A 27,602-nucleotide genomic window follows, 5' to 3' on the forward strand; every position below is an offset into this window, starting at 1 on the left:
TGATGTAATTTTGAAAACTCCACAGAAATTTACAAATCGTACAAAATTATAAACCCTATTTACCACTAATAAGTAGTAAAATAAACATTGTAATCTTCCATCTCCCGTCATTTTAGGTTATAAAAAGTCAATGATGTACTATATTCGTACTTGCCGATGTAAAATTATATAAAAAGTCAAATTAGTTCATAAAAGAACTGATTATAACAATAAATACATGTTCAATCTAAAAATTCGCTAAGAACAACATGTTAAACAAAGCTCACATAACCTCAAAATGCCGTAACGTCAAATTCAACTTTTAACACAGTTAGTTATTCACGTAACGTCAGTTATATTGATGTCTATTTCTAAGATTACTACTGTCCATTCAAAGCATATATGTAATACTCCTATATGGATAGTTGGTATGGAGAAAACGTCTCTCTCGTTCGAGAAACTTTATCTATACTGCGCATGCTTGAGAATGCGCAGAACCGAGCTGGAACCTCGGAGAATAGAGAAATCGTTGTCATCCTGTCATTCGGAACAGCTTCCACTTATAGAAAATGTCCATATAGAAGTATTACATATATGATTCAAAGAAATCATTACGCATGTCTTGTAGTTGCTCTCGAGAAGAAGATAGTCGATCTTATGTTATTTGATTTCTTTTGATAGAAGAAGATAGTAGGTAGAACATATTTGCTCGATAAATCGTAGATTAAGTCAGGCGATGGAAGAGATTCACCTTTTCTACTCCAGTTTTAAAAGCATTTTAACATAACCTCACAAATTTAATTTCGAAATTTATTTTGCACAGAAAATAATTACATTGCTAAGGGATGAGTAATTTATAATTAATAACCCTATGTATATTCAATAAAATTAACACGCCACCTTGGTTTAAAAAAAAATAAAATAAATAATTTTAGTATAAGTAAATATTTACGTGCCATATACCCCACCTTCCATAATTTCTTTAAAATGAAAGTAAGTAGATGTGTTTCTTAGAATCTATTACTGGTAATACTCATTCAATTCCAAGACCTTAGCCAGGTGTATTTGCACTTACACCTTTTCTGTGACGCTTGCGATAGTTTTTCCGCCTTACGGAATTATAAGTGGGGCGATATTTGATTACTTCAATTATATTATAATTAAACGTTACTCGATTACTACCATATAAATATATGTACCTAATTGTTAGTGAAATTATAAGTTTGTGTTAAAAGGAAGATGTCACAAACTGAGGTAAGTTTTTAAATTGAAAATAAAAGTAAATATTTTCGAAATTATAAATTTAGAAGTAGATATGTTCATAGTATTAGCATGTATTTGTAATTTTACAAATTTATTTTAAAATAATGTATAACTTTCTTCTTATTATTATTATTAAAACTGTTTAGTTGGGTTTTTTAGTCATATAATTAATAATTTTATTTATTATATTTCTATTGATTTTTTTATACTTAAAGATACTTTTTAAATCGAAATTTTTTATTCTGATAAACATATATAAAATAATTTTTATTATACTTCTAATATTTTCTGCTTTCATATAACAATCCTTCCATTTTTAATTCAAGAAACTTGGAATGTTAGAAATATTTCGTGAAATTGTTAAAAGTTTCCACGTATTAACCGACATATACCTTCATAACTTTCAACCCTCGTATTTTTACATCCCTAAGTCTCATATTTCTCACAATACGCTACCACAATAATACACGATACATACATTCATACAAACACCATTAGTCTTCAATGTGTAATTTTTTTTGGCGAGTGGAATTCTTATAAAAATAAAAAGGACGTTGCGTAGATTTCATTTAATGTTTCTTGGTATTTATCTTCTACAAAATGAAATTGTGAGAAAAAATTATTATTAATGCTTTAAATAACTTGTGCAAATTATATATGAACGTGTTTTCTTAATAATATACGGAAAAACTTGTGAACAAAACAAATCATCTCAAAAATCGATCGGTTCTGTCAATTTGTAATCGGTTAACAAACTCTACAGTAGACCAAATCAAATTAGTACAGCCGACCAAGCAAATATTCTTAAATGGTGAAATAGTTCAAGTTACTGTTTATAAACATTTTATTGGCCCAATTAAACTACATTATTGGCCAAAATTGTGAAATGACCTATTTAGGGGAGGGTTCTATATTATTCAATATTAGCAAGCAAGTTAAAAAAACAAATGAAACTATCCATTACTGTAATTCATCGCTTAGTATTTTGTGGTTTTAAAGTACAGAAAAAAGACAGTTTCTAATAAATATATTTTATTTTACTACTCTTCTTTTATCTTTCTATTAGTTTTCGTTTATCCTCGTTTGATTAGTATGTAAGTCCTAATATACGTTCTTCCTGTTGATTCCAACAGTTTTGTTTTTGCTTCTTCTTTCGTAGACTGTTAATTTTACAAAAAAGTAAATCTTCGATGGAGGAGAGAGAATGTAGAATGACATTTGGCCTTTTACGTTTTCCATCAAAGATTTTCCTATTTTGTTAGTTAATTATTAAGCGCAGTAGTCACTCCCATTTCATAGCCACTTACTTATCATAATTCGTTACAATTTCTAGCTTAGTTTCATATATGGGTGGTGGAGTAAAGAAGAATCATCTGTGTATATGAAAAGTTCATCAAAATGTGTTAAATAAAGGTGGCGCTAAGTTAGCATCAGGATAAATTTCTTTTAGGTTATATTTAGTATATTCTTTTGTACAATGCTAGTTGTTGAAATTTTCAATAATGAGCTCCGTGAGTTAAAGAAGATATTAAATGTTTTAATTCGACATACTTCAATTCTTCTTTTCTCTACCGTCCATATTTTAAATTTTCTATAATTAATTCTTATTGAAAGTCAATTAACAAGTTACTGAGGGTTGAGATTTTTTGATTTTTCGACTTGTTGGTATTTGATGTTTTGATTTGCTTAGTGAACTTTATTTTATGTTTATTGCTGTGATGTACGATGGTTGATTGAATTAATATGAGTAAAACTGAATGAGTGCGATAATTAAATTTTATTATATTACTTTCATACATTTAGAACTTCTCTTTTACTTGGTTTCGATAACGAAAAATAACTTTTTACGAACATATGAAACGATACAATATGTATCACAAAAAAATTCAGTCTCGTTAAACAGAGATATAGATGGTATATAACAGATGTTGTTTGAAAATGTACAATACAAGAATCCGATTGAAATTATATAAACATAACATGTACGAGGGTTACTACTGAAGTTTTGAAATGGACAAATAAAAAAAAATATTTCTAATTGGATATGGCTTCATTGTTTTTGAAAATATTCTCCATTAAGATCAATAAACATTTGCTTGCGTTTGAACCAATTGTCGAAGCATTTATTCCATTCCGTTTGAGATAATTTGAACGCATCAATCGCTTCTTCAGGTGTAGAAAAACGTGGACCTCACAATTTATTTTTGATCTACGGGAATAAGAAGAAATCATTGGGTGCCAAACAAGGACTGTACTCGTACTGCGGATAACCAATCAATTCGATATTTTGACTCGCATTGTCGTAGTGAAGAATGATTCGTCTTCTGTGATTGGTTTCCCTGATTTTTTCGAATACTTCTGCAAAAAAACTGGTGTATAATTCAGAATTGACCGTTCCATTAGAGTAACGTAGAATGACATGTTCAGTTATTCCGACTATTTATATCAAAGTGCTTCATGCGCGAACAAATTTTGTTGGATGTGGCTCGCCTTGAAAGACCCATACAGGCGATTGTTGTTTAGTTTCGGGTTTATATGCATTGATCCAAGATTAATCGCCTGTAACGATCGTATAGACGTCTTTTGAAGTCTCGAGTTCAAATTTTTTCACCATTTCTTTGCACCAATCGGTATCCAACCGTCAAGTGTTCATGCAATATTGAATGTATGCGAGTGAAATTAATGCACAAGCATGCCTCAATCTCATGATATGTCACTTGCAATATCGGTTTACGCATAGCATCGATGTTTTCTGTCACAACAGCCGATTTTGGTCGACTTTCACGAACTTCATCATGTAGCGAAAGTGCGAACACGAAAAATTCGGTAAACCAGCGAAACATGGTGGCTGGTGCTTCATCACCAAAAGTTAAAGAAAGGTGATCGATCACCGCTGTTGGTTTAATCCACGTCGAAAGTCATAGAAAATCATCGGCGATTTATTTTTGACCAAGTTGAAAGTTTCAAGTATATGTAAACTACTCAAATAGCACTAGGATGCCAACACGTTCTGAGTACGTTCACCAAATGTCAAACTTTATGATGACAACGTCAAATTTGATATTTTCACATCAATGCTGCTCTATCTCATAACTTGAACTATTACACAAGTGAATTAACATCTACAAACAGAGAAAAACTATGAAATTATGAATTAGTTAAATAAACAGAACGCGACGTTCGGACAATCTTATCAAAATTTCGTTCTGGGTAATATCCGCAATCGTTTGATCTATCTGATTGTGGATTATAGACATAATAATAATTAAAATATGGAAGATAGTAGATAAACATCATTTTATTTCACGAACCATGGATCAATATAAGATAAATTAACTTTGTCTATGAAAAATGTTTTTATTTGAATATTCTGTATTGGATTAGTTAACTTGGAAGTTATTGATATTCATACTGATTATCTGGTTATTACCACCACACTACATGATAATGACGTTTCTAAAACATATTTATCGTCTTCAGTGGTAGGAGATCATCATTATACACAGAGAAACATTTATTCTAGATTATATTCATTGAATATTCTATTCATCGAAAATGAATCGGAGTCAGAGGATTGCTGAACATTTCCGGCCGTTTTTGAGCCCGCAGACCAAGATAATCTTAAAGTAGACATTAAAACGAATAAAATAAAAAAATATGTTACATAATGAGGGAAACATTTTCTCCCTCGTCACATACTTTAAAAAAGACTTGCCCAACTCTCCCAACGAAAAAAATTGGTTTGCATAAATTCTGAAAGAGAATGAAATTTTTTATCGAATAAACTTTAGGCAAACCATTCCGTACTATGAGAGAGAAACATTTATCGATTTTTTTAATAATTAATTTTTCCAGCTTTGCAAATCTATCATGTTTTCAATTCCCACAATTTTGAACTAACAATTTTTATAAAATAAAGTCATGTACGATATGAGGGGACTTTTTAGATTGACAGCTCCTGGACTAATAATAAATTTCAACGAATGGGTTGTACATTTCTTGAATGAAATCTCATCTTTTCAATTGAACTTATATGAATTTAAAAATTCTTGAATGTATCGTTTATTGTTTAATATTTTTGTACTTGTATCAATTGAGTGATTGTCTGTTAGGTACCTATTATTATTTTAGGTTAGTTGTTAGTTTCGTATGGTCTAATTGTGTTAGTTTATATAATACCTATCAACAGATTAGTAGAATTTGATTACGTAATGACGAAAGTTGTCTAGCCTCGTGGTTGCCAAATATTTACACTTCCCATCATAATGGTAAAAAAATATTATTTTAGAAATACCTATGTCATAATACGTGAAAGCAGAAATGATTCCAAATAATTTTAACATAATTTCGAAATAGTTCAATACATATGTTGTTTCGTCTAATGCTTTCGAATACAACAAAAAGTTAATATTCAGAGTTTTTTGTATAAATTGTACGAATAGCCAGAAAGCTGGTTCAGAATTGGTTGTATATTGAAGAAAAATTTCAAAAAATTCATTCTTTTTGTGAACCTAAAAGCATGTTTCTTGTTTGGATAGTTAATGAATTTTTTCATATATAATGACACACATATCCACGTCTTCAGACTAGCCAATATAATTATTTAATAACTGATTGTATTTATGGATGGATATGATTAACTTGTACCAAGTAACGGTTGCATTAGTTTGCAATTAGTTTCGAATGGTCAATATGCCATTAAAAGCCAAATTTTTAATGCAGGTTATAAGAAAGTATTTTCTCTGCATTATAAAGTATTTAAAAACAAATTACTATTGAAGAATTTCAATAATATACCTGTTTAATATCATTGACATAAACAATTTATGACAAGGTTACTCAGAAAAACCGCTTACGCAATTTGTGGTACTTCTGCGAAATTTCCTAATAATATCACTAATTATCCTGTTGATATGACGTATTAGTCTTTGTAACAATTAACGACTTTATTAATTATTGGAAATCTATAAATAATAAAGAGTAAACATTCCATTTAATATTTGATTAAGTACTGTTACTAATGATAATATTTACGTCAAATTAATCAGTCAAACCTATTAATGTTAGTTTCAGTTTTTGAAGAATTGTTCAAGAATCAATTATTCTAATTGAGAATTTTTTCAAGGAACTTTACATATCGATAGCCTAATTATCAGAATGCGTAACTCCTTTTGCGTGAACTTTACAAGAGCAAGTAAAAACTATTTATTTTTACTTGAAATTATGAATCTAGCAGTAATAAATATCAAGGAATTCAATTCTTCAATGTATTTCTAAATTTGCAAATTACATTATTAATAAAATTGACTTATTTGGAGTTACGGAGTGCGAGTGGAGCTAGGATTTTTATTGTTTTAATTTATATCTTTGCTTACAATATCATCATCATCATCATCAAGCCTTCCAATCCTATGTGGATTATGGGTATCGCTTTTGGCGCTTTATATCCTATTTTTATTTGACGTGGATTACTCCTCGTTTTCTGATTTTTATTTTTTTATAGTTTATCGTTTGTTTTGGCTGTTTTTGTTATTATTTTCCATTCTTTTCGGTTTCGGCATTTTGCCCTCCAGTTCTCTATATTAAGTGCTGTTATGTCCTCTTCTATTTCTATTTCAGTTCTCTCTCTATTTCTCTGTTTTTCTTTTCTCTTCTTTCTCCTTCCTGTGTTATGTTTGGACCTGTTATAGTTCTCATTATCTTTCTTTCTGTTCTTTAAGTTCTTTTTCTCTTTTGTTTATTACTGTTGTCTCCATTGCATATGTGATTACTGGTCTTATTAGGGTTTTGTACATCTTCATTTTATTTTGTTTGGTTATGTTTTTGATTTTTCCATAGGCTTGATAGCCCTTTTGTATTCTATCCTTTATCCTCTCTCTGGTTGTTTGCCCCAACGATATTCCTAGATAGTTAAAGGTCGATACAAAATTGTATTTGCTAGTTTTCAGTTGGTTTGATCTCTGTTGTAGTTTTTCTCCTATTTTCATGTATTTTGTTTTTTCTGCATTTATTTCCAGTCCTTAATTTCTTGCTTCTTCTTCTAATTTGTTGGTCGATTTTATTAATTCCCTCTGTCCATTTGCTATGATCGTTACATCATCTGCGTATGCTACTATCTGTATTGCATCTGTTATAATGTTCTTATTTTGTAGTCCAACGTTTCTTAAAATGCCTTCCAGAATTATGTTGAATAGCGTTGGTGACATTGGGTCTCCCCGCTTACCGCCCTTATTTGTGTACGTTTTATCTGATGTTGTACCTTGGAATGTCACTCTATGAGTTCTATGAGTTTTATCAATTTTTTTGGATATCCTTGTCTTTCTAATTCCTCTGTTATTTTCTCTCTTTTTATTGAGTCGAAAGCACTTCTGAAATCAATAAAAACTATTGTATTTCCCATTTATATTCTGCTGTCTTTTCTATCATTTGGTCTATAGTGTGGATTGCGTCTATAGTTGATCTTCCTGCTCTAAAGCCGTTTTGTTAATCCCCTAATTCTCTCTCTGCTAATTCCTTCAATCTTTTATTTATTGTATTTGCCAGTATTTTATAGGAGGTATTTAGTAGCTTACAATATACTGGGTAATAAATTTTGGGAAAAAGTCATCGATAAAATTTTTACAAAAATTTCTTAATCACAAAGAGCAACACCAAGTTCGAGTAGAGCAAGGACTTTTTATTCTGTTCATTTATAACTTTGCTTACAATATACTGGGTAATAATTTTGTGAAAAAAGGCAAGAATATTTTACAGAGAGTAACAATTTTAATCACAATCAAATGTGTGTATTAAAAATGAACAGAAAATTTTCAACAAAACTCTTAGTATTATTCTTTATTTAGGCACAACCTTTAGTTTTAAACCTATTAATTATTTTTATTAATTATCTTATGAAATATAAAACAAAGATCCTTTATAAGTCTTCATAAAGTCTTAGGTACGTACCTAAGGTAGTTTAAGAACCAATTAACTTTAAGTTTCTACTTAAAGCAGTTTCAAACTTACATACATCAGATCTCATAGAATATATACAATAGGTTTGATTTAAATATCAAACGTCGTATCTTTTAAAGCTTGTAAACGCAAATATTTCTCTTTCTTTATTTTCAATTTTGCCGAATATAATTGAGGAATGTTATGCCAAGAAACGGCACATATTTTTTTCATTCTGATTCGGATCTCTTCCCACTCAGTATTAGTATAATCCAATTTGTAAACAATCTTTCCATCAGAGGTTTTATATTAGTCACTGTCAGCCATATATCCATAGTCTTCTGGTACATCGATTTTTTTGTGTCTCAATGCCCTTTCTATAACAGAATGCATGCTATCGACAATACCGCATTCCTGTTTTGGTAAGTACAGACATCACTGTTGATGAGTTTTCTTAGAGCAAAACTGAACTTGTGAGTTGAGCATTTTGCGTATTACAAAATGGTGGCCATTAGAAAAGGAAGTTTCTAATTGAGTATGCACTAACTTACTTACGAGTGCAGACAAAGCCGCGTCGAGTGTTTCCGCACTAAGTAGGACTTTTATATAGTGCGAACGTGTGGGCCGAAGCACTAAGAATACTGAAGTATCAAAAAGACAAGCATCTGAGAATGATAATGATAGGGAAATGAAACATCATACAATAAAAAAACAGTTGATATACGTCAAAATGGCAGCCGTGGGGGTAAACAATCGATTTATCGTCTGTTTAAGTGGAACTAATACAGTTGTAGCTGAGTAATTTCGAAGTTTTTTTATTTAGCTTTTTTAGTAAGTTTTCCACTGTTGCGTTCAAGTTTATCAAACATGAGTGAGCACCTTTTAAGGTTGCAAATAAGTAGTAGCCCAGTGGCATCCGAAAGGTGGAAGGACAAACTTAAAAGCTTTAGGTGGGGTTAGCTCCCATTCATGAGATAAAAAAAATTTCAGTTAGAATTCTGCTCATTTTTCACAAGTTTACAATATACTTGCTTTTCTGACTAAACTTACCGCTCATTTATAATAAGCACAACACTGCATAGTAAAAAACAACATCAATTTTGTACAACTTTCCAAAAACCATTTCGTAATAAAACTGGAAATAATAATCCAACAAATAACTTCACAAATCATTCAGAAACATATGGCAAAAGCATTTGTTTTCCCCACGGCAGCCATTTTAAAATGAACATCAAGTGATTTTGACAATTATTCGTTAGATTGCTCAACACAAAATCATAAGCTGATTTTATATGAAAACAGACCTAAAATTAAGATGAATCTTTATGAGAAAAATTGATATATTCATTAATCTTCGCCTATGATGTACAAATTGATTCGACACAATGGACTTTACCTTTTACTTGTGTTCTTCGTTGAATTTCAAATGTTTCTAATATTATATGTTACTACAGGAGTAGCTTGAGTATTTGGGATTAGAGGCTTCATGCCCTAATATGAGATCATTCATATATTATCATTGAAGCATTATTTACATCATTTTATTTCCTATAAAAGCACATTGATTCTTAATTACCTACATAATAACTATGTCCATATTGAAGTGTCTATGTATTTCTTTCATTTATCAAGGCTAATACTTTTACGTTGAATTTTATTGAGGTAAAAACTTTGTAACTAGGTTAAGTCTATTATATAACTATCATCAATGTATGTATACAATTACATAAACTTTCATTTTGCTGATAGTTAAATGGAAACGAAAACTTTGAATAAATTTGTTATAAGTATTAAACGCCGTTTAAACATACAGTGAGCTTATAATTTATTTAAACATCAAATGTACGAGTGGAGGACAAAAAGTTCTACTACTTTCTCTTACATGTTTCAAGGAATGTATTTATCTGTTTCAGTGCCAAAAAATGAACGACATCGATATGTATCCAGATCGAATAGCGGAACTTTACAAAAATAAGACTATATTTATAACAGGTGGTACAGGATTCATGGGAAAAGTTCTTCTTGAAAAATTGTTAAGATCCTGTAGCGGTTTAAAACAAATTCTTTTACTGATTAGAACTAAAAAAGATAAGAAACCCGAGGATAGGATCAAAGACATCATGAATGACCCGGTAAGCTTAATTGTGTGATATATCAAAACCATTTAGGCCGATTCATAAACTTGATTTGACTTTAAAATGCATAAGACCATTCATAGTTGCCGTTTGACGTTGCTGTTTGCTGATAGGTCTGCCGTTGGTGACTTTCACGTACGCTGCAACTTTCGTAGCAATAGAAAAGAGCCAATCACATCCGCTTGCGTTTGTCACGTGATTTTGCCTAATGCTTCCAACAATAAAAAATTCTTCGTTATTTTTCATAATATCGCCCATTAATAGTGGATAACAAACGAAAACACAAAGATATTACGAAAACAAAAAACAGTACACAAGTCAAAAATAATTTTTAGGTTAACGTCAGCAATGTCAGGTTTATGAATAGGGTCAGTAGACGTCGAACGCAAAACGTCACCTGCGAACGTCAAGTTTATGAATCGGCCTTTTATCTCAACTGATGACTTAATCGATTGTACCGTCAAGTAGTTTCTAGTTTGTGCTCTTGTAAATGTCAAAATTGAATGGATTATTATATTTTTTTACTATAAGAAAGGGCGTGGAGCTAACTCCTGATATGCCAAAGAAGCACAGAAGCATCGTTTTATCAATTCCGATTTATTTTTGATCTTGGATCATTTGATTATAGTCAATGTTGACTCCGGCGTTCCGTTTCGGGGACGTACTAAATTATCCTCATCCGTAATAAGACGATCCAGTAGAAGTCTTCTGGGACTAGCATTCGATTTTCTTGCTTTTGTAACAGGTTTTCTGGAAATATTTTTGAACAGAACTTTATTATCTGGCTTTTTGCCTTCTTTCGTAGTCTTCCACGTCTCCATAACTGGTTATGTCAATTCCAAAGTAGTTGAATTGAATTCTTTACTAGCTAAAAAACCCGGCTTCGCCCGGGAGTTGATATGAGATGACGTGGTAGAGTCGAAATAAAAAAATAACTAACTATGACGTAAAAAGTAAAAAAAAAGTTTATTGAAAACGTTTTCTCATTATTTACAATACTTGTTTATAAACAACATTTTTCATTTTATTGTCCGGAGTATATATACATAAATTTTTTGGATTTCCTACTCTTGAGCAAGCTACATATAGCTGACCGTGAGAGAAGCAGGATTCTTTGAGGTTAATGCCACAATATTTTAAAGTTTGTCCTTGCGCTTTGTTAATTGTAAAACTAAAGGCTAATTTTATTGGAAACTGCAGTCTTTTAAATTGAAATGGTAATTCCGAAGAGATCAGAGGTATTCTAGGTATAAATACTGTCTGTCCTTTGGTCTTTCCAGAAATAAGTTCAGCTTCAATGATATTATTCGATAGCTGTTTTACGATCATTTTAGTTCCATTACATAATTTTGGGGAGATTTGTTGTTTTGGGGTTTTCGTACAAATATAGTGATATAACTCACTTGTGATGTTTCAAAGACATTGATATGCCACATCGCTATATTACATTTATCTATTATCAAACATCTAGATTTCATAACAAGCCTTAATTTATGGGTTTTTTATATGGATAAATATGTACCATGGTACCATGGTACATCTTGAATTAACAGCCGTATTTGTCTTTATATCAATAAATACGATGGTTGTTTGAATCTGAAGATTTTATTTGAATAAAAAATATGGATATGTATATTCGGATACTTATTTTGATAAATAAGTTAATTATTCCGAGGTTAACAGAGAGTTTTTCTTAAGATTCACTTAATTGTATTGGGGACATTCTTTTAAACAGACCGTTACATGCTTTAAATTAGAATGTATTTGTTAGAAGCTCTACAGTTATAAAAACAATTTTGCAATAAGAAAGTTGTAAATGGTCACGTTGTTGATAATCGCCCAGAAAAAATTTCGACATTTCATAGGTTATTAGCGTTTGTAGAATAACTATGCAGGCATGGGGAAAAATCGTATGATTTCTATAATATAATAATATAATAAAATTGGAATTGTTTTATGTAGTTCACTGTTAAAAATAGAAAAAAATTATGGTAATCGTGTTTCATTGAAGATTTCATTTATTTTATAACAAATTTTAGATTTTTAACGTAGAATGCAAACTAGTAGTCTAAGAAATTTGGTCCTCAAATTCTAATTCTGGGTAATTGACAGAGTTTTCAATATGAGAAATTTAGAAGTGTATTTTTGGGAACTTTACGTAATCATCCCTCAGAAATGGGAGAGAAAAATGTATAAACAATATGTTTTGTGAATTATGGAAAAATGTAAAAGTTAGAACAGAATCTTCAAATCAAAGTACTTTTTCGTTTACAGCTCTAAACAATCATAATTTGTTAATAATTTTATATTAAGTTCTGAATTTTTACAGCTATAAACACCATTACTGAAGCTCTAGCTACCCTAACTTTGTAGATATCGAAGAAACTTTAACGGATTATTTTTGCGTAAAATTGAGAGATCTACTACTATGATTTGACATTTCTTTAAAGGTTTACCGTTTTTCCAAAGTTTAGAGAAACTTTTCATAATCATCTTTTTTACCCTTACCTGGTTCACACATTATCTATCTCATATGCAACAGTTTAGTGTGACTATGAAGGTCAACTCCTAACCCCATTACACAAAAAGGGCGCACCGGAAATAGTATATCAGGAAATTTAATTGGCCAGCCCATTCTCTTGATCTCAATCTAATTGAAAACATGTTAAATCTGTTACTAGGGCCATACGCATCGCATTTCAATGCACAAACGTGTCAACATGTTATTGAAACCGAGTTTCAATCAAAGTTTCAACATGTTTCGTTATTATATTTTGTTGACGAACTTAAGGCCGCTTGACATGATGCAATAAAACGTGCAATGCAATGCAAGTCGCAATATTTCTTGATCAAAAGCGTGCGCAGATGAAGTTCAACAGTCTAGTTACTTCTTTCTTTGTCATTTCACTTAGCTATGTTATTTTTACATTGGTTTGAACCGGTCACAAAATATTAAATGAAATTTGACGTTAAGAATTTGTTTAATTTACTTATGGAAGTTTTGATTGGGACAGTCATCATCCAGTGGTAAAATACTTGTGTCAAATGACGTCCAATATTAATTTGTGAAATATTTTAACTTTGAAAAACATTGCATGCAATTTCTTGCACGTTGTCTTGCACCATGTCAAGCTACCTATACATACTAGATAATTCTTGATTCTCCTAGTTTGTAAAAATTATTCATTTAACAAGAATGGAGGGGTTGCAATACTTTTGATGTTGTGTATTTGAGGTTATGTAATAGAAAAAGAATTTTTTTGGTTAGTTTCTATGTCTACAAATCCTATAAAATAACAATAGGTGATTCAAATTTGGAATAAAACGCATTTAATTATAAGAATGCTGTTATAAAATTGTGTTTCTAGTACTAGGATGGTCCAAGAAGTACCTGGTCCAACAAAGAAAACACAGAAATTTTGGAAAAAAAATTTTTTAAACGTTATCTCCTTTTATCTCCTACACTTTTCCAATGTTCAATAAGTTCGATATCCTCGTTCACTATTAATAGCTGCCAAACAAATACTAAACAACGTGGCGTTTTCAAACTTGAAACATAAGCTGCACAGATTGTGTACTTTCTAACGCAGTGGTATTTTTCAAGCCACTACCGCCATCTCTAGGTAAGGCCAAGTACTTCCGGGACCATCCTCCTGCTGTAGATGAAGATAGAAGGGCTTTGAATGCACTATCGCTTGATTTATGTCAAAGTTCATTTCCTTATATCGTTTTCATTAAATAGAATCACTTAATAATAGCTGTGATAAAATTTCTTGTAGCTTTTCGACTTGTTAAAAAAATGTAGAGGACCTGATATAATAAAGAAAGTTGTAGCCATACCCGGAGATGTAACTCTACCAGAGTTGGGTATATCCAAAGAGCACAGACAGCTGATCGCAAATGAAACAGATTTCATATTTCATTTGGCTGCTACTATTAGATTCGACGAGCACCTGAAGAAAGCTGTGATATTAAACGTCCGAGGCACGAAATTCATGCTAGATTTGGCCAAAGAATGCAAAAAATTGATAGTAAGTATACACGACATTTGTAGAAAAGTAATTGTTTGTATTGTTTACTTTCCGCTATATTTTTAATGTCGCCTGAGAAAATTTTCTTAAAGTTATTAGTTTTGATATTCACGTAGAGAAAAATGTTTTTATTGTACGTAAATATGAAAAAAAAAAAAAGAATTTAGAGTAAAAAAACAATTAAGATATCCGATGAATAATTATGTAAATATTATTCTGAAAATGATCCATCCCTTGGAATGATTTGTAGTTGTAATGTTTATTGATTATTTATACTGATTTGTTGATACATTTCGATGTCGAACTTGAGAAAATCATTCATCTGCTAATGTTGCAGAAAAATTAGCGAAATCTATAGCAATCAGTTCAAACTATACTTGAATTTATTCTTTAGTCAATCTACACTCATCTTTATATGATGTCCTCTTTTTGAATAATAATATGAAGAAGTTCTAATCTTTATTTTGATTGAATAATAATATTTGTAATAATATTCAACTATAAAAAGGTTTATAAATCGGGATTGAACCAGTAATGGTACGCGAATTTCTAATTCCTTCCTTCTGGAGTACTGAAAGAGAATAGAAAGTACTTACGATTCTTGGAAAAATCCTTGGGTTTCCATTGAAATTATCCTGGGAAACTGAGATTTTATAAAAACAAAAAATAAGTCCTGTCCTGAAAGGATTTTCTTATTCATGTTTATAGAACGATAGTTTAGTAACAAAATTTGGACAGGACAGGAGAGTTATATATATGAGTTATATATATGAAAATGAGAGGAAAATCATCGATTTTCCGTGATATTCTGAGTCCTGTCAACTAAAGCTATTGAACATATTTGATTCAAAATGATCAGACAAAATGTTGGCAGGACACTCCTGTCCCTGGGCCTCGCAAAATTTTTTGGAAAATTCTCACCTGAGACCGTGAGAGACCTTTTATGTCCCAGAAAATCATGGCTTCGACTTAAAGAAAAGTCGAAACGTCAATTTTTATCTATCTTTTAAATATTATTAAGAAAACTAATTTTGAATCAGAAGAGACGTAATATCAAGAACATTTATAAACATATCAAAAGGTCTAAGAAATAAAAAATTAAAGAAATTTATATATATACATATATATTAACATAATAAACATATATATTACACCTTAGAACCCTTGCAACTCTCATGCCAAAAAAAAATTTTGTCAAAAAATCCATGTAAAACCGTTGGAAATATCAGTTTCCCAAGAAAATGTCAATGAGAACTCAAGGAGCTTTCCACGAATCGCAAGTACTTTCTATGATTTTTCAATACTCCAAAAGAAAAAGAAATTTATAAAATGCTGGTATATTTTCAGATATTTTCTCATTTATCCACATCCTACTGTCATCTTCACGAGAGGGTACTTAAAGAGAAAATTTATCCTCCTCCTGCAGATCCATACCAAGTTATGAAGACTGTGGAATGGTTAAGCGACGATATTATTGAGGATATGACTCCAAAGTATGTTTTAGATGCCTTTCGTTTAATTTTATTTTATTTAATTTTATAAGCGAACTATTAACAAACGAGATTCAATTGTTTGACCGTTTTTATGATCAATTAATTATATCTAAAAAAGTCTGTTCCATAAAGAAATCACTCAAAGAAGCATATCAAACTCTAATTCGACAAACAAAGATACATTTGTATAATATTTGGTGATAGTTCCTAGTAGAATAGGGGGAGCCAAGGGTGTGAAGAACATAGGTCCGTTGTGCTTTTCTTAAAATTACCGAAAGCTCATGTCTTTTGAAAATCCGATCTGGTCCTTTGACGACGAATTAAGATATGATTTTCAACCAACCGAAAAGGGAGAAACTGCTTGGTTCCGATTCCGGATGGAGAGGCTGCGTCAATGGAATCCAGCAGCTTTTCTTCCATGTAATCAGTATCCGGTTGCCCTGCTTAACTCGCGCCAATGCGATAAACCCTGCGATGTCACGTAACTAGCATCGGACTCTATTGACGATGCAGCCGAAAAACAAGCCTCAAATGAACTCCACTTTCGCCAAATCTTAGACTTTCATTATAACCGGATAGGTCCGACTTCGCGGTCCATGTCGGGGATGAGTTCCTAACAATATTGAAGATTGAACCCTGGAAACAGTACAGAAGCTCATTTCACATGTATAAAGGGACTATACTAGCTCCAACTTGTTCAAACTTATTAAAAGAGGGTGTGTCGCTTGTAAGACAATATTATTTTATGTTTCAGAATATTAGGAGATATACCTAATACGTATGCTTTTACAAAAGCTCTAGGCGAATCTTTAGTAGCAGATCAAATGGATAATTTACCAGCTATTATTTTAAGACCATCGATAGGTAATGTAAAATATCTAGGAATAAGTTATATAAGTATCTATATGTAAATATCATTTTTCAGTAATTCCAGTATGGAAGGAACCTATTCCTGGTTGGACTGACAACATAAATGGTCCTGCAGGACTATTGATCGGTGCTGGAAAAGGAGTTATAAGAACTATGTATTGTAATTCAGATGGATATGCCGATTTTTTACCGGTAGATATTGGTGTGAATGCTATCATTGCTAGTACATATGATTACGTCACTTTTGGGTGAGTTTTTTTTCTATGGGATAATCACAAAAACAATTTTTTGCTTCGTTTCTTCAATGTCAAATGTAATTAAAGGCAAAATCTATAGCGGTAATACAAAATATGACCAGTGTTTAACTGTTTTTAAATACATCTATTTCAACTAGACCTAAAAGAAACTAACAAAATGTTTAAAGACGGTATGTATGTAAAAATGGTTCTAAAATATGTACGTTTCGACACATGGAGTGACCACGAGAGAGCAAATGAAAGCCATTTCTAAATAAGCCTTCTAATTATACCTTGTAGATTATAGATTGTACAGAGGGTAAATTTACACTATCTCAAGGTTTATTGTATGCTTTCAACACAGCTGCTTTTCGAAAAGAACATGTGAAGTTCATCTTCCAGTTGCAGATTCCATAAAACTGAAGTATCCTGGTTTATTCGACCCAAGGAGTCTCCAAGTTAGCTAGGATATTGTTTGATCTTAGAAACAGTTAAACATTTGCAGAAAGTTGATAAATCTGTTTATTGAAACAGGCTATTGGGATAATGGAACGTTTGCGATGCTACATGAGAAGAAAAAAATCTTTATAATGGACGAGAGATTACTTCTTTCAACATAGCAGCATGCTATGATACAAGTCGTATATTTTTGGCACCTAAAGTCTTTCTGTCTATTCGCATCCACTTTATTCACCATATTTAGTACCAAATAGTATCTGGTTATAAAAAAAATGCTATAGTATGGAAGATTTGACAAGTGACCACAATAGAGTAGGTTAAAGCATTTCGACGAAAGCCTTCTGATTATGTCTCTTAGTATGGTAAAGTTACTATACCTCCAATACCTCTATTGTGGTCTATTATGTCTATTTTATAATTCCATCACAGCTGCTTTTCATGAAAACCATTGAAAGCTCATCCTCCAGTTCCACAGTCTTTATAAACTCATGTATTAAGATTTTCCCTTTCGATGAAATCTCCACGTTGGCTTTTAATGGCAAAGCACTTTGTAACTTGTTAATTTTCTTACCCACAAAATCTGTACAAGTCAATTTCTGTTTGAGATAGTCTCCTTAGGTGCATACAAAGGTATCAAGGTCATATTAGAAAATCATTATGAAGATAAAGTATATTTTCGCTAAGATCCAGATATTTCCTGAATCTCACAGTAACCAAAAGAACTTTATCGAGTGGTCCACTCCTATAAGCAAGGACCAGGTTTTTCTTTCTTTTCTTCATTGTATCACCAAAAATTTCAAGTTCAATGACAAGTTTTTGGATTCCTTGATTGGCAAGTATGTTGGTCTTGGACCAGGAACCTATGAGATCTTGCTTAACTTATTGAATTTCTTGTAGGACTCTCAAATAAGCTTTGAATCGAGGACTTTGGAACTTAAACTATCTAAACGATCACTATGTCCTTATCATTCATCTTTCCTAGAAAGTTTAAGTAATATATCATCATTTTCAATTGTTCTTTTTGCTTAGGATCGTGAGGAAAGATTTTTTGACGTTTATTATCTTGATTTGGATCTTTTTTAATCACCTCTTCTTGCTTTACATCGGGGTGAAAGATTTTTTGACGGTTATTATCTTGATCTTTTCGTTATTAGAAAGATCTGCTACTAGGATTTTTAATTTTCATAACTTGTACCTTTCTTAGATATCCTAAGAATCTCCTTATAGGTGATTTATCACTAGGTGTGAAATCTCTAATGATCTTCAGTGCTCTAGTTGGACACGTTCTTATAGTTCATCGAGAGTTTTCCTTATAATACTCTGACTTAATTTGGTACTCCAAAAAATCACCCCATGAGTGATTATGAGTTTTAATATGGTACGTCGTCTACAAAGTAGTATTTAGAGCCTTTATTAGTTTTTTACTTTCAATTATGGTTTTAAGTATCGATAAGTGTATTGATAATCAATTGTAGTGTTTTGTAGAAGATACATTTTAAGTGTTTGTTTTTTTTAATCATAAAAAGATTGTTTCAAATTTTATTTCCTCCTTATACCATCAGCTTTTTTTCTAACAAAATTCAATTTTACAGAAAGAGAAGAATATACAATTTAACCAGTTCTGCAGAATACAAAATATCCTGGTCGGAAATAATAGATATAGGAAGGGAGGTAATAGAGAAAAAGATGCCGTTGAATAACGTAGCGTGGTATCCGGGAGGTTCGATGAAGAAATCCAGATTGGTTCATAACATATGTTTTTATCTATTTCACATATTACCAGCCATATTGGTCGATGCGCTTTTAATTCTTTTGGGATACAAACCAGTGTAAGTTTTGTCTCTTATTTAACTGAAATTTATTTTCATTCATCAGATGATTCAATTAATGTAAGGACAGTACTTATTACAACAGCATCTTCACTAAATCCCAACAGGACTGAAATGGAATATTCTGGATTACCGTGAGACGGTTTATTTTCTAATTCAACAAAACGGATCAACTAATTTTGTGTTTTTTTCATTTCTAATTAACAAAAACGAGATGAAGTATCAACAGGAAGTTGTACATTAAAATTCAAGCTGTTATTCAATTTGTAGTCTAGTCGAGGAGTGTGGGACGATCTGGGGTGTAAATAGACTAAGTTCGTTACATGTTAGTTTTTCTATACCTTCTCAAATCACTCTGGACTTGAAATTAAATGGAAACGTATCGCATATTCTTCCTATATACTGTTATCCAAAACTCCACGAAGTCCATATTCAACTTGAACACATTGTTAGTGTTCAACCAACCCCTGGTTAAACAACTAGCGGAAATTCTTCATCAAATTGTTTCGCAACCTCTTATATTTCTTCCATGGGTAAACTTATCAGCTTTGATATTATCTATTATAGACAATAAACACTAGATTGTCTTTCATATTATGATGGTATATGGTATCAACAAAATACTTCTTCCCTTATTACACTAAAGTTTGGACGAGGATAGTCCCAGTAGTAGCATGAGCCCAACGAAGACCAACATCGCAGTGGTGGACCAAATTAGGTGACGACTCCAGAAATGTTGAGAAAATCCCCGAAGCGGTATTGGATGATTGTAGACTGAAAGTGCGCTAGTTAGCATATATCGTAGACATTTCAAAAAACTGAAAGTTTAGGCATGAGAAAGTTAGGTCACAATTGAACAAAAACATCGTAGTGAAGATGTTTCCATCGAGTGTTTGGTAATGTTTCATAGAAATAAACCCAAATTTTTGCGCCGTTTTATAACCGTGGGCCCATCACTTCACATCCAAAACAAAAGACCAATCAAGTCAATTAACTGAAAAGGGAGAACCGGCTCTAAAGAAGGCAAAGACCTTTCAATCCGCGAGCAGCGTTATGGCGTCAGTTTTTTGGGATAATTTTCGTTGACTATCTTGAAAAAGGAAAAACTATTAGTAGCGAATATTATGCGAACTCATTTCAAGGCAAGGTTCTTGTGATACGGCCGGTATTATGGTGGTATTTACATTGTTGTCAGGTCTTTCATTTTTCCGGAAAAATAATGAATAATGTTATTTCAACTGGACCAATTATTTTGTCGCCTATTATTCCAGCTCATACATTCAGTTTTTCGGGATATTGGGTGTGGGATTGACGCATCTAACGAGGATTGTTACGTGATCAGTATCTACAATTACGCCGATTTACGTTTCCATTAATACAAAAGTGGCATCCCCATCATTAGGTCTGCAAACTCTTCACGTCTATCAAAATCGTCATCTGACAACTCTTGAACCAAAGTAACTTTGTATTAATAGAATTTATTCACTTAAAATTTTCATTACGGATGTTTGGGAAATATTAAGTTTTCTGGATATTTTTCTGGTACTCGAACATCTAAAAATTTGTTTCCTGTTGATGCAGTTTTTCTGCGCCCTGATTTGGATTAATCTTTCACTGAACCAATTTACAGATTACAGACTAACCGAAATCACTTGTTATGGGATTTCGGTTAGGATATAAATTATTAAAGATACTACAAGTTTCTTGTTGACTTCTACGCCTATCACCACATCCTAAGATCATTAAAATATCAATTCGTTCTTTTTCAAATCAACGATACATTATGACCTTCAATAAACTTTAACAATAATAATTTATTGAAACGTCAAATTTCTTATTGTGGCAGTCATAGCCACCTAAATGTATTATTTTAACTTCGGAGGAGATAACGCAATTGTAGCTATAACTCTGAAATTATCACATTTAGGTATAGGGAACATTATGGTGTTATCTACATTGTTGTCAGATCTTTCCTTTTCCCGGAAAAATAATGAACTTTGTTATTTCAAATGAACCAATTATTTTGTCACCTATTACTCCAGCCTATATATTCATGAAAGTATTTTTTGAGGATAAATATACTGGGCGTTTGAAATAATAAAGTTCATAGTTTTTCTGAGAAAAGGAAAGATCTGACAACAATTTAGATACCACCATAACACCGGCCTAATCACAAGTTCCTTGTACACAAAAATTTGAGACATTCCATACATAAAACTCACTCTCTATAATAATAAAAAAATGATTAATTTACAGTTAAAAAACGTATTGGAACTATTTATTTTTATTTTAAGCTTGATGCGTGTGCAAAAAAGAATTTCTAAAGGTTTCGAAGTTTTCGAATACTACGCTAACAATCAATGGGACTTTGATAATGAAGATTCTCTTAAAGCAAGAGAGATTTTGAATCCAAAAGAGCGACAAATATACAAATTGGACGGTGATGGTATAGATTACGTTGATTATTTTACACATTGCGTTCATTGTACGAGATTATATATTCTTAAAGAAACTGATGATACTATTCCTGCCGCAAAGAGACATATGAGAAAGTGAGTACAGCAAAAATATTTGAAACTTAATTAATAAATTACTCGTGGCCATAAATAACGCACCACCCTTTTATCTCAATATCAAAACCTAAAATGTTAATCTTTTGGGTTTCTTTTTTTTTTCTATCACAAAAAGTTAAAGTATCCTAAATGTTAGCGATAAAATATAGGAAATAACTTTTTCTGGTTTTTTAAAATTTTAATTTTATGCATATTTTAATGTTTTTTTCATTGTATTGTTGTACCAACTTGTGGACAGCAGTATTTAATTCAATCAAGGTGTGTTAATGTCGAGACCAGTTAAACAAAAAATGAATAGAGCAGTCAAGTGACAATTAGTTGAGCAGGGACAAAGTTATCGTGAAGTGGCAAATCTGTTTGGAGTACACCACACAACAATTGGCTGTCGAGAGATCGGTTCACATTCTAGGAGGCATGGACAAGGACATCCTTCAGTTTTAACTGCTCGAGATGACCGTTTTTTGTAATTAAATTCATTCAGGAATCGGTCAATGACAAGTGTCGAGCTCAGCAGCCTTTTACGAGATCTCTGATAGATCAATAAGACGACACCTTCAGAATGCTGGTCTACACACCTACGCACCTTTGCAAACCAGGCAGCATCGTGTTACTAGACTAAAATTTGAAAGACAACATTTAGATTGGAATTTAGAAAATTGGTGCCAAGTTTTATTTATTGATGATACAAGAATCAGTCTAAGAGGTCCAGATGGACGAAATCAAATTCGAAGACGGCGAGGAGAAAGATTTGCGCAGTCTTGTATCATTCCCAGGAAGCCGTTCCAAGAAGGGTCTATCATGTTTTGGGGAGGAATTTGTTTTGATGCCCGCACAGAATTAGTGTTTATTCCTAGACCCGCCCTTAACGCAGCAAGATACAAAACTGACATTCTTGAAAATCACGTCGTTCCGTTTGGCCATTTATTGGTAATTATTTCCGTTTAATGCATGATAATGCTAGACCACACGTTACGGCAAATGTTATGAATTACCTAAACGAAGTAGGAAACCATACCCTGGACTGGGTTTGGGACATTTTAAATGCCGCATTCGTCGTTGAAATCCATCTCCTCAAAATTTAAATGAGCTTGTGCAAGCGGCATTAGAGCAATGGGGGAACATACCTCAAGAAGTGATACTGCACCTAATTGAAAGCATGTCCAGGAGAATGTTAGCAACAATTACATCCAGAGGCGGAAATACACGTTACTAGCGATTTAAAAAAGGAACATTATTGTTTAGAATGCTAGTTTTATTTGTAAGAAGATTTGGTTTCATTGCAATGTTTCTATTTTAATTTTTTTACTCATTAAAAATCACTCAAAATGACTACAAATTTCTTATTTTTGACCACGAGTGTATATACAATGTGGTCCAGATGTATGGAATAAATTCAATTTTAGTGTTATCATGTACTATGTGAAAAAAACACCCGAAACAGGTGGATTTTGATTCTTAAATTGACAATTTTACATCTTAAAAATTAATTTTCTCAGTTATGATTCCACCAAATTTTCAAAACTTTATATTGCTGAACGGCTGACTAAAATTCCTTTCTAACAAGGTGCCACACGACCCCCTTTTTTATTTAAAATTTTCGAAGGGGTGCTTATAATTCAAAGCAGTTTCTAAAGGTGGATAATATTTTCATACCGTAAATTGTCAATTTAAAAATAGAAATTGACCTGTTTCAGATGTTTTTCACATAGTACATAATAACGCAAAAATTTAATTTATTCCTTGGACAGATCTTAACTTGAACAGATGATCATTCCACCAGGGAGCACCGCTACCTTTTTTTGCTTTTTTCTATGAGGCAACTCGATTCGTATGCATCGAGTATGGCCTCATTCACTTCTCTTAGATCTTGCTCCAGACTCATATGATGCCTAGCCTTACTGGTCTGGATACGCCCTAAGTTATAGCGTAGATTGGTTTTGTATGTTTCACAATCGGATTCCTACTGATTTCTGGCTTAGTGGAATCTATTTCTGGTCCGAATATGATTAGTTTAAATATACGCTACGACTTGCTAAGCTCTGCTGTTTGTTGTATTTGCTTCCCCAAACACTGTTGCATCGCATCCTAGGAGTATTGGCAGCTTCTTTATCTGGCAGTACTCTACCAGTCTTTGCAGTTCTGGTTGCGATACAGGCCACGTTCCCATCGAAGTAGCAGGAGACTATGACCATTTCTAAACTTTTTTTTCGTATTCGAGGCGTGCTTGAATTAGTGCGAGGTTTCTGGTCAGAAATTCTGAAAGATAAAGGTGATTTATGTCGTTTTTTACCAAGAAACATGATCTATTACTACTTGTGTCATATATTACCTTGGCATTTCTTCAGATTAGTCCCTTGACATGTTCCATGTCGACCCAGGGTTCCTAGATTAGGACTACGCTAAGATTTTCTTATGTATTCCATACATATGGACCGCATTGTATATGAGAGAATTAAAAACTGTATTTAAATAAAAAAAAATCGTTATAATAAAGCAAAATTTTTTATAAATTAATGTAGTTATAAAGCTTCTCAAATTGGAAACTTTACAGATTCCAAATTTTTCTAATATTGCGTGAATTAACTATATTTTATTTGGAACAGACTATTACAGATATTTCAAATAAAACTTGAAAATTTCACTAGTAGATGGTGTTACAAGGAACAAAAATTTTGTTAATAATTGAACCAAAAGATAGCATTACATTAAGTATAAAAAAATGAATTATATTAATAGTATAAGAGGGTTGCTACTTAAGTTTTGAGCTAGACAAAGACAAACAAATATTTATAATTGAATATGGCTTTATTGTTTCACAAAATATTCTTTATTAAAGTCAATACAATTTTAAATCAGTTGTCAAAGCATCTTTTCCATTCCGTTTGAGTTACATCTAAAACATGTGATTTCAACACTCCAACCGCCCCTTCAAATGTAGAAAAACGTTGATCTCGCAATTTATTTTTGATCTGCGGGAATAAGAAGAAATCATTGGGTGCCAAACAAGGATTGTGCGGTGGATGACCCATCAATTCGATGTTTTGACTATTCAAAAACATTTTTGTTTAAACTGATGTGTGAGAGCTCGCATTGTCGTGGTAGATAATGATTCGTCTTCTGCGATTGGTTTCCCTGATTTTTTCGAATATATCTGACATACAAATGCTGGTGTACCATTTAGAATTGCCTCTTCTAAGCTGCTCCGATGAAACGGTAGCGACATGTCCAGTTATTTCGAAAAAACAAGCGACCATTCGCTTCGAAGTGCTCCGTGCACGAGCAACTTTTGTTGAATTTGGCTCGCCTTAGAAAGACTCATACAATCGATTGTTGTTTAGTTCCATTTAGATCCATGATTCGTCACCTGTCACGATCTTACGGACGTCTTTTGAGCACAGTGATTGAATTTTTTCAGCATTTCTTTGCACCAACGCTTAAAAAGCTTTTTGACAGCCAAGTGTTCATACAATATTGAATGTATGCCAGTGAAATTAATTCCCAAGCATGCCTCAATCTCACGGTATGTTACTTGCAATATCGGTTTACGCATAGCATCGATGTTTTCTGGCACAACAGCCGATTTTGGTCGGCTTTACGAACTTCATCGTGTAGCGAAGTGCGAACACGAAAAATTCTAAAACCTGCGAAATACGGTGGCTGAAGATGGTGCTTCATCACCAAAAGTTAAAGAAAGGTGATCGATCTTCGCTGTTGGTTTATTCCACGTCGAAAGTCATAGAAAATGAATTATATCTGTAAACACTCTTATGATAAAACATGTCAACCTTTATATGGCAATTTGATATATTCACTTCGGTGTTGCCATATCTCAAGACTTAAATAGCAACCCTCGTACTTTTTCAATTAATAGTCATTATTCAGTTAAACTATCCTCGTATATTATTTTTATAATTTTTTGTTTTGCTTTGATCTAATTTTGGTCTATGAAATTATAACCTGAGATTCGACAAGAAATATATGAATTAATAGAAGATTAACCATTTGATATTTGATACAATGTTCTATTATCAATTATCAATTTCGGTCTGAGAAATTCGAAAAGGAAATATATGAATTAAAAAGAAACAGTGGCTATTTCGTTCTACTTTTTAGTATTTTTTTCTCTTGCCTTTTCGTCGCTGGTATGCGGGCCTATTCTCTTCAAGAAAGAACTTTCTTTTGCTCCCGGTATCGTAGCAACTTCTTTATCGAAATCGACATTTAGTATTTATTGTCGCGTGAAAATACCAAATTGAAATTAAAAAAATGAATTTGAACGATTCTAGTGATAATGAATTAGAAAGGGCGAACTTTTCATCCCGTCGTGAGAAACAATAGTATACATACCACGGGAGAAAAGTAGGACATCCTTGCCCACGGGTGATAAAAATCGCGGGAGAGAATGCCCGACTTTTCTCCCTAGGTGCGTAATGTACTATTAATCATTTTTGTGTTTTCGTTGCGTAAGAAGTCAGTGTCAATATTGATTTGGGGTGCATTCCACTAAGCATTCACGACCACGATCTTTTCCCTTTCACTTAGTCCAGAGTGTTATAATCGTAAACCCGTTGAGCGTTGAGATAAATATTAACGAATGGCAAAACAGAAAAAATAAAGTAAAAGTTTTAAGAGGTTATGTTATAATTTGAAAATAATTGAATTATTTAGCGAAGTACTTAACCGATTTACATTAAAATATAATCAAAATATCTTTTGCGACGATAGTAAAATATTTGGTGGTGCATCAAAAGAACTTATAATATCCCACACCGCATCAAATAATGAAATAGATTCTCATGGTTGCGATCTGTGTTGCTTCAGTTTTGAAATTTCTTCCATTTTTTCAACGTTCTCTTCGACTGTTTACATACGACACTGCCTGAGGTGCGTTTCTATTACCAACTTATCGTCTTCAGTAAACTGGTTTACCTTCAGTCTCTGAAGACGATAACTTGGTTATCGAAACGCGCGTCAGAATCGAGTGTTGATTTAGTGGTGGTATAAACAGTGTATTCAGTATTAATATCACCAATGGTCCAAGAAATTTCAACTTAGTCGTGAAGGACATTATCGTCGCGACCACAAAGGTCGTAGTCGTTTTGTGGAATGCCCAAAAAAGTAATTTCAGGTTTCAGGCGCCGTGAACGCTTAGTGGAATGCAATGTTGATGAGTGTATTCATACTGTAATCACTTATTTTTCATTTATTTTCAGTATGTGGTACGTCGACAAAATTTGTAAAGTGACCTTTATAGTTGGAATGCTATACCTATTATGGACCAAAATAATAGTACCAACCTTTAGTTTATTTGTTTAATTATTGTACTTATACCTTTTAAAAGTATATATTTACAAAAAATGAAGATTTTTGGGACATTTTTTGACTTTATCCTATTTACCTAACCTAACTTAACCAACCTAATCTAACCTAACTTAAACTAATCTATATATATATATATATATATATATATATATATATATATATATATATATATATATATTTGATCATTTTCATATCATATGATATCATAGATATCATTTTTCAAGATATTTCGACGTCCTTTTATCCTGGTTTATCCTGGAATTATAATTTTTTGAGATTGACGTAATACGTTTTGTACGTCACGGACGCCCATCAAACTTTTATACGGACTACTTGGTGTTATTTGCTAAACTGTAGATAAATAATAGTTTTTTAGATGATATTTGTTTTGTTTATAATAAAGATTTTAAAAACTATTTTCTTTTATTTTTTCCCAGCAAATTACACTGAAAAACAAAATGCAATTTGCGACTCACTAA

At 32.1% G+C, this 27,602-nt stretch overlaps 1 protein-coding gene across 1 annotated transcript; it reads left to right on the plus strand.

Annotated features, from left to right (window-relative positions):
• Positions 1-1,014: 1,014 nt before the first annotated feature.
• LOC130442462 (fatty acyl-CoA reductase 1) lies at positions 1,015-27,447 on the plus strand. Its single transcript, XM_056776590.1, has 9 exons — positions 1,015-1,233; positions 10,089-10,307; positions 14,090-14,341; positions 15,689-15,834; positions 16,589-16,698; positions 16,760-16,952; positions 18,992-19,228; positions 21,523-21,780; positions 27,015-27,447. The coding sequence occupies exons 1-9, from the start codon at positions 1,219-1,221 to the stop codon at positions 27,115-27,117; spliced, it is 1,533 nt and encodes a 510-aa protein (XP_056632568.1). The 5' UTR covers positions 1,015-1,218; the 3' UTR covers positions 27,118-27,447.
• Positions 27,448-27,602: the final 155 nt, after the last annotated feature.

This window comes from Diorhabda sublineata, chromosome 4 (assembly GCF_026230105.1).
Source record: "Diorhabda sublineata isolate icDioSubl1.1 chromosome 4, icDioSubl1.1, whole genome shotgun sequence".
Taxonomy (NCBI): domain Eukaryota; kingdom Metazoa; phylum Arthropoda; class Insecta; order Coleoptera; family Chrysomelidae; genus Diorhabda; species Diorhabda sublineata.